The sequence below is a fragment of the Brassica rapa genome, chromosome A03 (genome assembly GCF_000309985.2).
Source record: "Brassica rapa cultivar Chiifu-401-42 chromosome A03, CAAS_Brap_v3.01, whole genome shotgun sequence".
NCBI classification, from domain to species: Eukaryota; Viridiplantae; Streptophyta; class Magnoliopsida; order Brassicales; family Brassicaceae; genus Brassica; species Brassica rapa.
This window is the reverse complement of record NC_024797.2, coordinates 29,910,098-29,926,362: the sequence shown is the minus strand read 5'-3', so window position 1 is coordinate 29,926,362 and position 16,265 is coordinate 29,910,098. Positions and strand designations below refer to the sequence as shown.

General features: G+C 38.6%; 3 protein-coding genes across 10 annotated transcripts; 1 reads left to right on the top strand and 2 right to left on the bottom strand.

The window, feature by feature from the left end:
- The first annotated feature begins 2,248 nt into the window (after positions 1-2,248).
- Positions 2,249-4,758, top strand: LOC103862087 (probable protein phosphatase 2C 60). 8 transcript variants are annotated; one of them, XM_033287001.1, is made up of 12 exons: positions 2,249-2,412; positions 2,617-2,659; positions 2,749-2,872; positions 2,948-3,011; positions 3,111-3,219; positions 3,292-3,445; positions 3,544-3,669; positions 3,753-3,876; positions 3,946-4,022; positions 4,102-4,154; positions 4,243-4,297; positions 4,350-4,758. In XM_033287001.1, exons 3-12 carry the CDS (start codon positions 2,756-2,758, stop codon positions 4,368-4,370), a joined length of 900 nt encoding a protein of 299 aa, XP_033142892.1. In that variant the 5' UTR covers positions 2,249-2,412; positions 2,617-2,659; positions 2,749-2,755; the 3' UTR covers positions 4,371-4,758. The 8 variants fall into 8 exon arrangements, with proteins under 8 accessions (XP_033142892.1, XP_033142887.1, XP_033142889.1 ...); XM_033286996.1 differs by having other exon boundaries at positions 4,378-4,715; XM_009139796.3 differs by having other exon boundaries at positions 2,261-2,492; positions 4,378-4,715.
- LOC103862089 (pentatricopeptide repeat-containing protein At4g31850, chloroplastic) lies at positions 4,705-8,500 on the bottom strand. The gene has a single exon (XM_009139798.3). The coding sequence runs from the start codon at positions 8,133-8,135 to the stop codon at positions 4,839-4,841; it is 3,297 nt and encodes a 1,098-aa protein (XP_009138046.1). The 5' UTR covers positions 8,136-8,500; the 3' UTR covers positions 4,705-4,838.
- A 6,467-nt stretch (positions 8,501-14,967) lies between these two features.
- LOC103862086 (early nodulin-like protein 1) lies at positions 14,968-15,902 on the bottom strand. Its single transcript, XM_009139792.3, has 2 exons — positions 15,621-15,902; positions 14,968-15,536 (listed from the first exon to the last, which is right to left on the bottom strand). The coding sequence occupies exons 1-2, from the start codon at positions 15,796-15,798 to the stop codon at positions 15,199-15,201; spliced, it is 516 nt and encodes a 171-aa protein (XP_009138040.1). The 5' UTR covers positions 15,799-15,902; the 3' UTR covers positions 14,968-15,198.
- Between the last annotated feature and the right edge of the window lie 363 nt (positions 15,903-16,265).

Sequence of the window (16,265 nt, the reverse complement as noted above, 5' to 3'; positions counted from 1 at the left end):
TATACAAAAAAATCTAATTTTTTATTATATTGTTAATGTGGTTGTTTAGTTTATTTTAATAGTTTATAATTAAACAAATATGATGAAGATACACTAATTTTTATCAAATTTTTATTATTCAAAATCATTAATTTACATATTCATTTTAGCCACATTAGACAATTCCATAACTTTTATTTAAAGAAACAATAAAGAACATTAATAATGAATTTATGGTTAGTTTAATAAAAAACTTATTATATAATTAGATGGATCAACCTATTTTTTTAATGATTCTAAGAATCATTTTATTGATGATATATGGCTACAAAAATAAATTGTAATGTTTTTCAATTAATATATAGGGGATAAAGTAAAAGTGAAAAAGTTACATTCCACTTGATTAGTAACAATAGGTGAAATTCAGAGTCTTTTTTTTAAACTAGAATAATAACTAAGTTGCTCTAAAATGACTATATATTCAATCATTATTACTAGTTACTACACACGAGCGTGGGTTTGAAGAAGAGTCCAGAATTTATGAAACAAATGTTGAGTATCTTGAGGAAGCGGAGTTGCTTAAGGTCTTGCGAGAACGTTGTAGTGATCGTCATTAACAATTCATTTTGTTGTTATTGTTTCTGATTCATGTTCCGGCTAGTGCCACGATCAAAGATAGACAAGATTGTGAGGGCTTTAAAGGATTACAAAAGCATGGGTTGTGTACTAGTTGTCTAGTTTACATGTTTTTTTAGCAACTAGAGTTTACATGCTAAACAGCTATAGTAACCCTATAAATTGATCACTTGTCTATATAGTTTGAACATATCTAGACTATCTAAGTTAGGCCTGACATTTTTGATATTGGTTCGGTTTGGATATTTTGGGTATTAGATAGTTCGGATATGAGGCTATATGATCTATTTACTACTTGAACTTTCGGCTCGGTTCGGTTCAGATAGTTTTGGGTTCGGTTTGGATATTAAGAGGGCGACTGGTTTTCCCGCTACCACCCGCAAACGCAGCTTTTGCGGTTGGTAGCGGTTGTCGGCGGTTTGTAACAATCACTCAAATCGCTCTAAATCGCTTCAAACCGCTCCGAATCTCATAAATTCAAAAGCTGGCTCCAGCTAGTGTTTGCGGTTGCGGGAGGGTAAAATTTTTTTCTTTTTTTTAAAACAATATATATACAAAAATAAAAATATTTAATAAAAAATTTAAAATTGAAATTATGAAAATATTAAAATATAATAGATATATTTTAATTAATATTATAAAATTTTATAATAAAAAAAAATTCAATAAATTTTCAAAAATTAAAATTATAACTTTCTAAATATAAATTTTATATTTATTATAATTTTATGATTTTTGATATTTTATAATTATATTAAATGTAAATATTGTTAATTTATTATTTGACTGTTAACGCATTTGGTAGTTAACCAGTCATAAGTCACCCGCAAACGCACAAATTTTTAACCGCAGTACCAATCGTACAAATCTCTTAAAACCGCTAGAAACCGCAACGCCCGCATCCACAAACTCCCGCATCCACAAACTCCCGCAACCGCAACCGCAACTGCTGCGTTTGAACCAGTCAGGCCCTAAAACTTTAATCAAAAAATACCCAGAAATTTTGGTTTTTATTTGGTTCCGGTTCGGATTAGTTCAGATAAAAAATTGATTATTTAGGGTAAAATATCGATTTTGGTTCGGTTTTTCAGTTCTCGTTTTTTCATCCAGGCATAATCTAAATATTATATTTTAATAATAATTAGAATGTCAACTAATTAATTTTGGAAATAAAATTTAAAAATATTTTTCAATGATTTTATTATAATTTTAAAAAGAAATATTAATTTGTATATTAAACAAAAATATTAAAATATGTTATAATTAAACTATGTATAATTTGATAAAATTTTAAAGTATGTTCTAAATAAAAAAATCACACATAAAAAATAATACTTCTATTTTAGTAGAACAATAAATATAAACTACTAACTCCATAGATAAAATGGTGGAGTTTAACTTTTACTATAGTCTTGACTTTTGAGTTTTGAACTTTTTTATAAAAGAAGTTAAATTTATGCCTTTGATCTAAAATTATAAAATGTAGGTTGAAAATTGAAAACCTCACCAACTAAAGTAGATAACTAAGAATTACACAAATATATACAAATTTACCATTTATACAGCTGAAAAGTTACCCACCAAAGATAACTTAACTCCAATCCAATTACGGTAAATTTATTATTTTGATTACCCACCAAATCATACATACGTATTTGAATTTTGTAAAGAAACACTACAGGTGGGATGTGTTGCGACGAGTAAGGAGAAGAACACAAAGTGAGGAACTTTCGTTGCCTTTTTTCGAAAAAAAAAAGAAGACAAGACTTTTTCTCACAACGCCGTCCATCATCAAAGGTTTCATCTTGTTCCCTCTAATCATTCCGATCTTCAGATTTCTTCTGGTCTCAAGCCAGAGATGTGAGAGAGACCATCACGTACCTCTCTTTTTTTGATCCATTGAATTGCTGCTATGCTAATCTAATTCCGGTTCTGTTATACTATAACCACTAGTGTTAAACTATAATCTTGATTCAAGCCTCTTTGTTTTTGGTTTTGTAGATTGCCCTTTTATTGGAAAAAGATTAAGATCACAGATTCACAGGTCTCTTCTGAGATCAAATTTCCTCAAAAGTTGGTATCTTTGGATTTGATTATGGTGATGTTTCTTGATTCATGACTCTTGTATTGCAGAAAAGAGATGGGAATATACCTTAGTTCTCCCAAAACAGATAAGTTGTCAGAAGATGGAGAGAATGATAAACTTAGATATGGTTTGTCCTCTATGCAAGGCTGGCGTGCCACCATGGAAGATGCTGTGAGTGATCAAAAGTTTAAAGCTTTTTGTTTTTCTTGCTGATTCAGTCAAAATGGGTTTTATTAAATTTGGTAGCATGCTGCAATTCTTGATCTGGATGATAATTCTTCCTTCTTGGGTGTCTATGATGGCCATGGAGGTAAAAGAAAAAATAAATCTTTAGTACAATGGAATCTTGCTTTTTGTTCTTGTATACAAGAATCATGGAATCTCAATTGCATTTTGGGTAGTGGTGTAGGTAAAGTTGTTTCAAAGTTCTGTGCCAAGTATCTACACCAGCAGGTTCTCAGTGACGAGGCATATGCAGCTGGAGACGTAGGGACTTCTCTTCAAAAGGCTTTTTTCAGGTAACATTACCAACTTATTCTGCAGCAACAAGGGTCAGTTTTTGCATAAAGTTGTTGTGGTCATCATTGTAGAATGGATGAGATGATGCAAGGACAGAGAGGATGGCGAGAACTGGCGATACTAGGTGACAAGATCAGTAAGTTCAGCGGAATGATTGAAGGGTTTATATGGTCACCAAGAAGCGGAGACAGCGCTAATAGACCTGATGCTTGGGCCTTTGAGGAAGTAAAATCTTTGTTACACCGCTAATAGACCAATTAGTATTACTAAGCAAAAGTTAAAGTTAGATATCTAAGAATTGGTGCTATGGTTGGTCAAAACAGGGGCCTCATTCTGATTTTACTGGACCTAACTCTGGGAGCACAGCATGTGTGGCTGTTATTAGACACAAGCAGCTCTTTGTTGCAAATGCTGGTGACTCACGTTGTGTCATATCCAGAAAGGGTCAGGTACATTACCCATTTGATTAAAGACTTTGGCGTCTTAAATTATCTTTTTGGTTACAAACGTGTGTGTGTGTGTGTGTTTGCAGGCTTACAATCTTTCTAGAGATCACAAACCAGATCTTGAAGCTGAGAGAGAAAGGATATTGAAAGCTGGTGGCTTTATTCACGCTGGTCGTGTCAATGGAAGCTTGAACCTAGCAAGAGCTATCGGTAACCTCTTCTTTACACAGTGCAACTTGTTTTACATGCAATCTCTCTCAGTGGAGCTGTCCTTTACAGGTGACATGGAATTCAAGCAGAATAAGTTTTTGCCAACTGAAAAGCAAATCGTTACCGCCAGTCCTGATGTAAACACGGTAAGTGGTATCTAATGCCTCTTTCTCTCTTTCTCCTGAAACCATCTTCTGTGTGTCACATATAGTTTCTCCTCTTCAGGTTGAACTCTGCGATGATGATGATTTCCTTGTTCTTGCCTGCGATGGAATTTGGTAAAATCAGTTTAAGTTTTTCAGACAAGTTCATTATACATGGTAGAGATATTGAAACACCTTGTTTTGGTTCATCTCATATCTGCAGGGACTGCATGTCAAGCCAACAACTCGTTGATTTTATACATGAACAGATGAATACGGTAAACTAACTTGATTTGTCTTCTTTTGGATTACTAAATTTCTTTTCTACAGTCTCTCTCTTTTGGTCGTTAATATTCAGGAAACCAAACTCTCAGTGGTATGTGAAAAAGTTCTAGATAGATGCTTGGCTCCAAACACAGCTGGTGGTGAAGGCTGTGATAACATGACCATGATCTTGGTTCAGTTCAAGAAGCCTCTTCAGTCCACAGAACCTAGCCAAGCTGAAGCAAGCCACAATGAGCCTAGCTCATCAAACTAGCCCCATCCTCTGAGTCAAGGAAGATGATGACATATAGTAGTTTGGTTCACATTGTAAATTCTTTTGAAAGACATTAATAGCACAATCTGACTTTCCTGAAGGGTTAGACTTTTGTCCCACGAGTTTCAATAATACAGAAGGAATGAATTGACTTGTTATGATGTTGGCCTTAAAATAAAACAATATGACATTTACACAACATTATGTTTTGTACACTTTATATGACACAAGACTCTTCTGCAGTTGCTTCACTTAGTGTATAGCTCTGCTGTGTAAAATTGTCAAGCTCTATTCGGAAGCTGTTCATATGTTCCTGTGTTGGGGCTGAAACCTCCAGTCACCATTGTCTGGTACACAGCGTAAGCGTGCTCATGTTTTCCAGACAAACTGTATCCACGGATCATAGCGTTGAATGTAAAAACGTTTGGCTCAAGACCCACTCTCTGTATCTCATTGTAAATCTTCCCAGCTTCTTCAACCATTCCAGCCATACCAAAATTCAGAATCAAGGAATTGTAAGTGTATAGATCAGGGGTGAGGATTCCTCTGCTGTTCTTCATCTCATTGTAAAGCTCAAGAGCTTCTTCAAGTCTCTGAGACTTCCCTAGTCCGTTGATTATGAGATTGTAGCATACTACATCAGGATCAAGGCCAGATTCCTTCAGCTCCCTGAAGTAATGCAAGCCTTCATCCACTCTTCCGACCATGCAAAGGCAATCCACTAGAACCGAGTAAGTCTTGAGATCCGGTCTTACTCCTTCTTTAACCATTCTTTTGAACAACTTGCACGCTGCATCAGCCTCGCCTGCTTTTCCAAACCCGTTGATGAGAATGTTGTAGATAGCACAGTTCGGCCTGCAGCCATAGTCCAACATTCCTTCAAAGAGTTGTTTTGCTTCATACAATCTTCCTGACTTGGAGAGACCATCGATAAGGGGACCATATGTGCAAGCCGTTGGAGAGAAGTCGCCATCACTGATAAGGTCATAGTATAAATCAAGAGCCTCGTCTACATTTCCTGATTTCACCAGTCCAGAGATGACAATGTTGTGAGTTATTGTGTTTGGTACGCACTCATGGGAAGACATCTCTTTGTAGAGCGCAAAGAGTTCGTCAATTTTTCCTGATTTTCCATAAGCATCAAGCAAGAAGTTGTAGGTAGCAGCATCTGGGATGCAACCAGTGCTCTTCATCTCTAGGAAGAACTCATGTGCTGTTTCAATCATATCAGCTTCAAGAAGCCCACCGATTAGCAGATTATAAGCCGGAAGTTTAGGTTGGACGCCAAGCTCTTTTGTGAACTTCTCAAATAAAGTTTTAGCACCAGAGGGATCACCATGTTTGAAAGAATATCTGATCATTGGCACCAGGATCGATTCACCATCTTGACAAATCCCATTAACGACCAATCTCTCAGAAAATGAAACTGCACTGTCTATTCCAGCTTCAGCCAAGACAGATCCCATCAAATCCTCCCAGAATAGAACAGCTGGTTGTTCACCGCAGCTGTGAAGAAAGTTAGCGGTGAGCTTGTAAGCATCTTCGACTAAACCGGCCTTGACAACACCTGGAAGAAGAGTGCAGAGAGTGACAAAATCAGGGTACACCAGTTTCTTCATCTGGTGGAAGAAACACATCGCTTCTTTGACTTGACCGTTCTTCATCAAACCATAGATAATAGTATTGTAAGTAAACACATCTGGTACACAACTCATCTCGAAGAACATCTTCAAGGCTAGCATTACCTCGTCGTTTTTGCAAAGACAGTCAAAGAGAGTGTTGAAAGTCACTGTATTAGGTGGACAGCCTTTCGCCCCCATCCCTTCAAACAACTCAATCGCCTCCTGAGTTTTTCCATTTTTGCCTAAACCTGAGAGCAATGTGTTGTAAGTCACAACTGTAGGCTTGAGTTTCATCTCCTTCATTCTCATAAACATCTCCCACGCCTCATCTACTCTATCAGCCTTGAAAAGCGCGTTGATCAAAGAGTTAACAACGATCACATCAGGTTCGCAATTGCTCTCCAGCATCTCAGAAAGCAGCTTGAGGGCTTCTTCTATCTCCCCAACTTTACTGTAACACCTCATCATCATGTTATAGGTTACTGAATCAGGGGCAAGCCCTATGTTCTTCAACCCATAGAAGATTCCCTTTGCTTCTTGAACTCTTCCGGATTTAGCTAGACTGTAGAGAGACGCATTACATGCTACAATGTTCGGAGCTATTCCTTTGTTCTTCATCTCCTCAAAAGTCTCAAGAGCACTGACGGAATCTCCAGACTTCCCATAGTAATCAATAAAAACAATGTAGGTATATGCAGTAGGCTTAACGCCCAGAGACTCCATTTTACCAAAAAGCTCAAGCGCATCATCCAACCTGTGAACTCTCAAGAGACCACAGATCAATGTGTTGTATGTATGCAAGTTAGGTGAGACACCTCGCTCCCTCATCACGTCCAACGTATCAAACGCCTCACCGAAACTCCCAGCTTTGCACAGAGCATCCACAAGAATAGTGAAGGTTACAACGTCAGGCACATGACCATCCTTCTCCATCTCACTCCAAAACCGCCTCACTGAATCCAAATCTCTGTTGTCACTAAACCTATCCAGCAAAGTAATGTAAGTCACACGATCCGGTTTGTGCCTTCCCGTTTTCATCTTTTCGAAAACCTCCTTAGCACAGTCGAGCTTCCCAGCGGTACAAAGAGCATCGATGAGAACAGTGTAGGTAACCACATCAGGTCCACATCCTTCTTCATCCATCCTCTTCAGTATACCATACGCTTCATTAATCTTCCCCGCTCTTCCAAGCACACGGATACATATAGTAAACGTGTAGACATTAGGCTTTAATCCCAACGTCTCCATCTCTTTAAGTAAACACATCACACCTTCAGTGTCCTTTCGTTTCCCTAATCCGACCATAAGTGAAGAGTAAGTCTTCAAACTAGGCCTTAAACCGTCAAAGATCATCCTCCTATAAACCTCCATCGCCTCTGTGCAGAACCTAGACTTAAGCAAAAGATGAATCAACCCGTTGTATGAATACGCATTCAACACAAAACCAGACTCTCTCATCTTCTCAAGTGCATAAGGAGCTTGCCTCAACCCACCCTTCAGAGAAAGACACTTGAATATAGTCAAGAACGTGGTACTATCCCTCTTTATGATTCTCTTCTGCATCAAATCAAACACGTAAGCCATATCCTCTATTCTACCATCGACCCTCAGAGCTTCAAGCATGTGGTTGCAAGTCTCAGTTGTGTGAACTAGACTCCAATTCTCAGCCACTGATTTGAAATACGAAAACGCAGAATCAGTATCAGGAAACGACGTTAGATCCTTGGTGACTTCACCTGAAGATATCAATGTCTTGTTGTTTGTCACAGGAACCGAAAAATCAGAACTTTTACTACATGATCTCATGGTCTTTCTCCAATGTTTCTTCCGATGAAACACAGACCCAACATTTAAAGGTTGGAACTTTAATCTTCCTTTGATGTTACTACTAACTATAAAAGCATCACTGACCGTAACATCGCCGCAAAGACTCGTTGAGCAGAGGAAAGCTTCCATCTTTTGAAACTAAACCAAGAGAAGTTGAAGCCGAAACAGAGATTAACGATGATGGTTCATTACATTTCGAGTGGCGAAGCTGTGAAGACTAACAAAACACGAGGAGGAACCGGAGAAGTCAATAGATATTTCGGCGAACCGGAGAATCTCCGGTGGAAAAATAATATTTTCGAAAGGATAATATCTCAGTGGCTCGCTCGCTTCTTCACTTCTCTCACTGTATTTTCTTCCCTCCTAAAATATCTTGAGGCCCAATCGTTGGCCCATTTGTAGAGGCCTGTTATACTCACTTTTCTTAACGATATAAGCCCATTTCATTTCCTTCTGTTATTATTTGCTTTTAGTATTGTAAGATTATGAGTATTTTTCTTTGCTTTGCTTGCAGACTAAAAGTGTGAATAATATTTTTTTTTGGAGTGGTGGTAATTAACATTCTAAATTATTCTTTCTTAGGTTTTAACTAATTCGAACGTCATAATAACCATTGTTTCACTTGGTTTACACTGTTAAAGCTACTAATTAATCCAGAAACAAGTGCAGAAGCGTTTCAGATTATAAGAATAAAATTTTCATTTAATCTTAGTAACAACAAGTAAAAATTCTTCTAAGTAGCCAGTTTGCGAGCTCATCTGCTTCTTCTTGGGGGGAAATAATATTTCCCAAGGACCAGAACAGCACCTATCACACACCAAGTCATCCATCTGCAAGTCCTGCACATCCTCGATGGCAAAACTCAGAAGAATCTTGAGAGCAAGTATTCACTGATTGATGATAAGTAAACGCTCCATCATGAGTTTGAATCACACTAACTTCTGTTGTCTTAGTTTGTGTGAGTTTATGTCTATTGGTGTTTTGTTTGATTTCCTTCGATTATTTTTCTTTGCTTTGCTTGCAGACTAAAAGGGTTAATAATATTTTTTTTCGAGAAAAGAACTAGAATAGCACCAAACCAAGTTTTTGTTCCTAAAGTAGCATTCAAGGCTCAAAGTCACAAAAATAGGTTTCATTAAAGAGGTAATGTATACTTATACCTCTAGGGTTAATTAATCCAAACCTTAGGGTTTAGAGTTAAGGGGTGGGGTTTTGGAATTAGGGTTTAAAATTTTATAAATAATAAATAATAAAATAAAAAATAAAAATTTTAAAAACAGTTTCAAAAAGTATTTTTAAATTATAAAAATAAAATCTGAAAAAAAAGAAATTTTTTTTTAAAAAAAAATTATAAAAATTTCGAATCTGAAAACATATAATCTGAAACTATAAAAAAAATTTATTTTTTTATTTTTATTTTTTTTTATTTTTTATTTTTATTTATTTTAGTTTGTTTATTTAATTTTAAACCAAGGGTATTATAGATATTTTACCCTTTAATGAATGTCATTTTTGTGACTTTCTCCTTCTAGTGCTATTTTTGAGACATAAACTTCAAAAGTTGCTATTATTGACAATTGCCCTTTTTTTTCGGAGTGATGGTAATAATATCATTCTAAATTATTATTTTTTAGGTGTTAACTAATTCGAACGTCATAATAACCATTGTTTCACTTGGTTTACACTGTTAAAGCCACTAATTAATCCAGAAACAAATGCAAAAGCGAGTCAGAATATATAAATTAATCTTAGTAACAACAAAGATCTCTCTCTTTAAGAATACGCTGCGTTTTGACAAGGCGATTTTGGCGACAAACAAGGCGATCAAAGTTTCTCGTTCTCCGCTGCTTCGATGGCAGTAGAGACGGTTCCGGTGGAGGTTCCGACGGATCATCCACCGCCGATTGTTCATCAAAAGGGTTCTTGGGTCACAGTAGCGAAGGGGAAACAAGTTATGAAGAAGTACGAATTTGAGATCTCAGAATTGGAGGGGAAGAAGTCGGTGGAGGTGCCATCGGAAATCATTGAGAAGGCGAATCCACTGTGGGATGATTTTGTCATCGCAAGGTTTCTAGAGTCAGCGCCTCACGTAGCGAAGGTGCATATGATTGTGAACAAAATTTGGGCGTATGGCGAGATAAATCAGAAACTGGATGTATATGTGATGGATGAGCATACCATGAGAATCAGGATCCCAAATGAGAAGATCAGGAAGAAAGTAGTGGGGCGAGGGGTGTGGAATGTTACGGGAGTTCCGATGGTTGTATCACACTGGTCGCCGGAGGAAGACAAATCAAAAGCAGGGCTTACTCCTCTTTGGGTACATATGACTAATGTCCCTTTGAGTATGTACTCATGGGAGGGGTTAAGTTTTATAACCAGTGCTACAGGAGTTCCAGACCATTTGCATCCTGAGACTATAGCGTGTACGAATTTGGAGATTGCGAAGGTGTTTGTTCTGGCAGATTTGACCAAAGAGCTTCCAGAAAAGATCAACTACGTTATCCAAGGGGTAGATACTAAGGTTCAATTCACGTATCCTGGGTTGCCTCCAAAATGTATAAAGTGTGGAAGGTGGGGTCACTTTGATACTTTTTGCAAGCAGAAGAAGATAGAAGTTGTTGATACTGGGAAAGGAAATATGGAGCTTCAGGGTGAGATGGTAAAGGATTTGGAGGTTCAAGAGGGAAGTGTGGAAGTTCAGGGTGAGGTTCCAACGGGTTTAGAGGCTCAAGAGAATGCTAAGGAAGACGAGGAAGTAGATGAGGTTACTAGTAGTGAGAAGAAGGAGAAAGAGAAAGGAAGAGAGGTTATGGAAAAGGAAGGGGTGAACCCTTGGAAAGAGGTATCGATGGAGAAAGTTGGGAGAAGTCCTAAATCTCAGCAAAGTCAGGAAATAATTGCTACCCCCTCCAGGTTTGCAGCTTTAAGTTCTGCGAATGAGTTTGGTACTGAGATTGACAAGGATATGACAGAAGATACTGAGGAGGAGGAGCTTGAAGCAGCTGAGGATCTACATCAAAGTCGGATTGAGGAAAGTGTTGGGGGGAAACTGAAGGAGACTAGGAGGGGTAGGCCGAGGCAGACTCTCCCAAGGAAATCAAAAACAGATCATCGAGTGATTATGGGGAAGGGCTCTACCAAAAATGTCTGATGGTGGGGTTCTTTTGGAATATAAGGGGGTTCAATCAAACAACTAAACATGATGTGGTTCGAAGTTGGGTGAGGAATAATAAGTTTTTGTTTGGATGTCTGATTGAAACAAGGGTGAAGGAAAATAAAGCTATGAAGATTGTCTCTAGTGTATTTCAAGATTGGGAGTTTATGGCGAATTATGAGTATAATAGGCTAGGGAGGTTATGGGTGGTATGGAAGCAGTCGGTTAGATTGACCCCGGTCTACAAAAGCGACCAGTTAATCACTTGTTCTATTTTGTTGCCGGGAGAATCGGAAGAGTTTCTATGTTCTTTTGTTTATGCTCAAAACACGGTGGAAGAGAGGAAAAGGCTATGGGAGGAAGTAAAAAGTCATTATGAGGCTCCTATGTTCAAGAATAAGAAGTGGATGATAATGGGTGACTACAATGAAATTTTAGAAGATAATGAGCATTCAGGATTTGAAAATCTAGCAAGACAACCTGTTGGGATGAGAGAATTCCAGGAGGTGGCAAATTTATGCAGATTTACAGATATGGGATTCCAAGGTCCTTTACTGACGTGGTGTAACAAAAGAGAGGATGGGCTGATATGCAAGAAGTTAGACAGAGTCTTAATCAATGAGGATTGGCTTCATGGGAAGAAAGCATACAGTGTGTTTGAAGCGGGGGGTTGTTCAGATCACTTAAGGTGTAGAATCCACTTTGAGGATGAGGAAGAGAGGAAACGTAACCCTTTTAAGTTTACAAATGCTATAGCAAAGATGCCGGAGTTTCTTCCCCTGATAGAAGATTTTTGGAAAGATCAGGAGGTGCTATTCCACTCAACCACTGCGATGTTTCGTCTGACTAAAAGATTAAAGCTTCTAAAACAGCCGCTGAGGTCGTTAAGTAAGTTGAAGCTGGGGGATTTATCGAAGAGAACAAAGGAGGCCTATAGTTATCTGTGTGAGAGGCAGCAGATTACTCTAGAACATCCTGACACAGTGAACATAAAAGAGGAAGGGAAGGCTTATAACATATGGCAGAGATTAGCAGAGTTGGAGGAAGAGTACCTGAAACAAAAGGCGAAGTTATTCTGGCTAGATGTAGGAGACGGGAATAATAGAGTCTTTCACAATGCAGCAAAAATAAGGGAGGTTCGCAACTCTATTCACGAAATTAAATGTTCTGATGGGAGAATAGTTACAACAAAAGAGGAGATCAAAGTAGAAGCAGTATCTTTTTTTGAAGCGTTTATGTCTGCGCAGCCTCAAGAGTTTGAGGGGTCGACAGTTGAGAGAATCAGAGAGTTAGTGGGGTTCCAATGCAGTGGTATAGATTGTGAGAAATTGATGAGGGAAGTTTCTAAGGAGGAGATTAAAGGAGTGTTATTCAAGATGCCTGGGGGTAAAGCCCCGGGGCCAGATGGATACACGATGGAATTTTTCAAAGAATCGTGGGCTGTGATTGGAGATGACGTCACTGTGGCGGTGCAATCCTTCTTCCTCAAAGGATTCTTGCCAAAAGGATTATATTCAACTATCTTGACTCTGGTTCCGAAGAAGCAAGAGGCTAAGGTAATGAAAGACTATAGGCCTATCTCATGCTGTAATGTTCTATACAAATTGATTTCGAAGATATTGGCAAATAGACTGAAGCTGATTCTGCCTAAATGTATAACTTGGAACCAATCTGCGTTTATCAAGGAGAGGTTACTAATGGAAAATGTATTATTGGCGACGGAGATAGTGAAGGACTATCATAAAGACACAGTCTCTCCTCGTTGTGCAATGCAGATAGACATTTCCAAGGCTTTCGATTCGGTACAATGGCCTTTTTTAATCAACACTCTGAAGGCAATGGGGCTCCCGGAAAGGTTTATTCACTGGATCTCACTTTGTATTACCACCGCATCCTTCTCTGTTCAAGTAAATGGGGAACTAGCGGGCTATTTTCAGAGTAAGCGGGGGCTGCGACAGGGGTGCTCGTTATCTCCGTATCTATTTGTGATTTGCATGAATGTTTTGTCAAGAATGATTGATGAAGCAGCGAGGCAAGGAAGAATGGGGTTTCATCCGAAGTGTAAGAACATAGATCTGACTCATCTATGTTTTGCTGATGATTTAATGATCTTTGCGGATGGAACAAAGAAGTCTATTGAGGAGATTCTGAGAGTTTTTGATTCTTTTGATAAAATGTCGGGGCTTCGGATCAGTATGGAGAAATCAACTCTGTTCCTGGCAGGAGTCTCAAGTCAGAAGCAAGAAGAGATCCTCAGTCATTTCCCGTTTGAGTCAGGAAGTTTACCGGTGCGTTATCTAGGCCTTCCTCTCTTAACTAAGAATATGACGGTGCTAGATTACATGCCTTTGATTGAGAAGATTAGGAAGAGAATTGGATCGTGGACTGGAAGGTTCCTTTCTTATGCAGGAAGGCTCCAACTGATTAAATCAGTTATTACAAGTCTTGCAAATTTCTGGATGGCTGCGTTTCGACTCCCTAGTGGTTGCATTAAGGAAATCGAGAGGCTATGCTCTGCTTTTTTGTGGTCGGGTCCAGAGTTGAATAACAAAAAAGCAAAAGTGTCGTGGGTTGATATCTGTAGCACGAAGAAAGAAGGAGGGTTGGGATTACGTAGACTGAAAGAAACTAATACTGTCAGTTGCTTGAAGCTAATTTGGAGAATACTTTCCTCAAACTCGATGTGGGTAAACTGGGTAAAGATATACTTGATACGCAAAAGCTCGTTCTGGATGGTAAAGGAAGCTACACAAACAGGCTTCTGGATGTGGAAGAAGATTTTAAAGTGCAGGGACTTGGCAAAGCAAATGTACAGAGTGGAAGTAAGGAATGGGAAGAAGGCTTCTTTCTGGTTCGAACATTGGTCCTCTTTGGGTTGTTTGCAGGAGCTACTGAGTGATGGTAGTCGTATTGATATGGGCGTTTTGCTAAATGCGACAGTGGAGGAAAGTTGGAAACATAGAAGACGGTATCATCGGGTTTTGCTCCTAAACAAAGTGGAGGAAGAAATTGAAAAAAGTCGAGGTAATAGAGGTGATGATGAGGATGTTTCGCTATGGCTAAATGGTAAGGGGGTATGCAAGAGAAGTTTCTCCTCTACAGAAACTTGGGAGTTTACTAGAGAGAGGAAGATCCTTATTGACTGGGCAGATATTGTGTGGTTTAAGTACTCAACCCCTAAATACTCATTTATCTTATGGATGGCTATGAGGAGGAGACTTGCAACGGGGGACAGAATGAGAGCTTGGCAGTGTAGTGCAAGGGAGGATTGTATCTTGTGTAATGCGCCATTGGAAACTCTTGAACATTTATTCTTCGAATGCAGTTACTCTACCAGGGTATGGGAAGCTCTAATGAAGGGTATCTTGAGGGGGAAATTTACAGTGAGATGGGAGGAGATAAAAAGACTGCTAAGAGGCTCAATGGGATGTAAGATGCAGAGTTTCCTTGTAAAATATATGTTTCAAGCTACGGTCTATATGTTATGGCGAGAGCGTAATAGACGAAGGCATGGGGAGGCTAGTGCGCCAGCAGAACTTTTGATTAAACTGCTTGATAAAAATATGAGGAACAAGCTCACATTGATACAGAGAAAGGGAGATAAAGTAATTGGAAATGGGATGCAATTTTGGTTTTCTACAAGATAGGACTGCAGTGAGAATTTAGCTACCCAGTAGGAGTGAGAGCTGGCTAACCAGTAGGAGTGAGAGCTGGAAATCCAGTAGGAGTGAGAGCTGGCTGCCTAGTAGGAGTGAGAGCTAGGTAGAATTGAGAAAGTTGAAATGGTGGAGGAGGTAGAAGCAGTTGAAGAAAGAGTTTCTTTTTATTTTAATTCCCAAATGTGTATAGAAAACTAAAAAAGGACACACTTAGTTGTAACAAGGTTTTTTCTTTTGAATTAAATTTAACATTCAATTCAAAAAAAAAAAAAAAAAAAAAGATCTCTCTCTTTCATGTTCGAAAAATTAATAAATAGAATATAGTTTCAGATTAAAGTTTTTTTTTTTTTGTAACTAATTCAGATTAAAGTTTCTCTCAGAAGAAGGCCCAGAATCCAAGAACAAGGCCAACGACACCAAAGAAGCTGGTGAGCTTAGCAGCACCACTAGTAGGAGCAACGGCGGGACCGTCGGACGGTGAAGGAGCCGGAGAGAAAGCAGAGCTATGAGGAATGAAGACGACAAGGCGAAGCTTCTGCCCCTTTTTACAGTGACCCTCTGTTCCACTGATAAAGTAGACCGGACCGGGTTGGTCTAGCTTCACCTTGGTGTTCCCATCTGTGTAGCTGGCTTTGGGGCTCGTGGTGTTGCATTTCTCGTAAGCCACTCTCGTCACTTGTAGAACTGAGTCTTTACCGGGTTCGTAGCTGAATACTGGAATAACAACATGTTACAATGTCAGAAACAGAGTTGTATCAATGATTATGTAAAAAAAGAAATGAGGAGTTGAAGTTATACCGAGATAGTCGCCGAGAAGGAAACGAGACTTGTCAGCCCATTCGTTGAAAGAGAAAGAAGAGGAAGAAGGGATCTTCCAGTCACCGGTTTTTCCACCGACTGTAACCTCATTGGCATTTACGGACAAGGAGAAAATGCAGAGGAGGATAGTGACCTGAAGAGAAGAATAAGAAGCCATAGCTAGCAAATATTGTTGTACTGAATGTAACACCTCACAAGTATTAGTGTGAGTGTGATGAATGAGTTGGAGATGAAGAGCCTGGGAGGATCTTGTGTGGTTTTTATAAATCAAGAGAGACTTTACTAGTAGCCGTTGAAGTTTATTGAAAAAATAATAATAAAAAAATAAAGAAACGTTGAAATAGCCGTTGCCCGTTGGTAAAGGATAATAGGAAAGAGTCAAGACATGGTGGTCCCCTGGAAAACTGGCAGGGGCAGATGCAGAGTCATTATTAGATGGGATTACAACATTTTATTTCATTATTACGTCTAGTTGTAGGATTATGGAGCATTTTTTAAATTAAAAGTAATTACTGCAGGAAAATAAAATTTAGTTGGGGGCACGTGAACCCATTCTTCATCACCTGCGTCCGCCACTGAAAACTGGTCAAGCTAGCTGTTTCTGTTTTTACCTTTTTGTTTGCT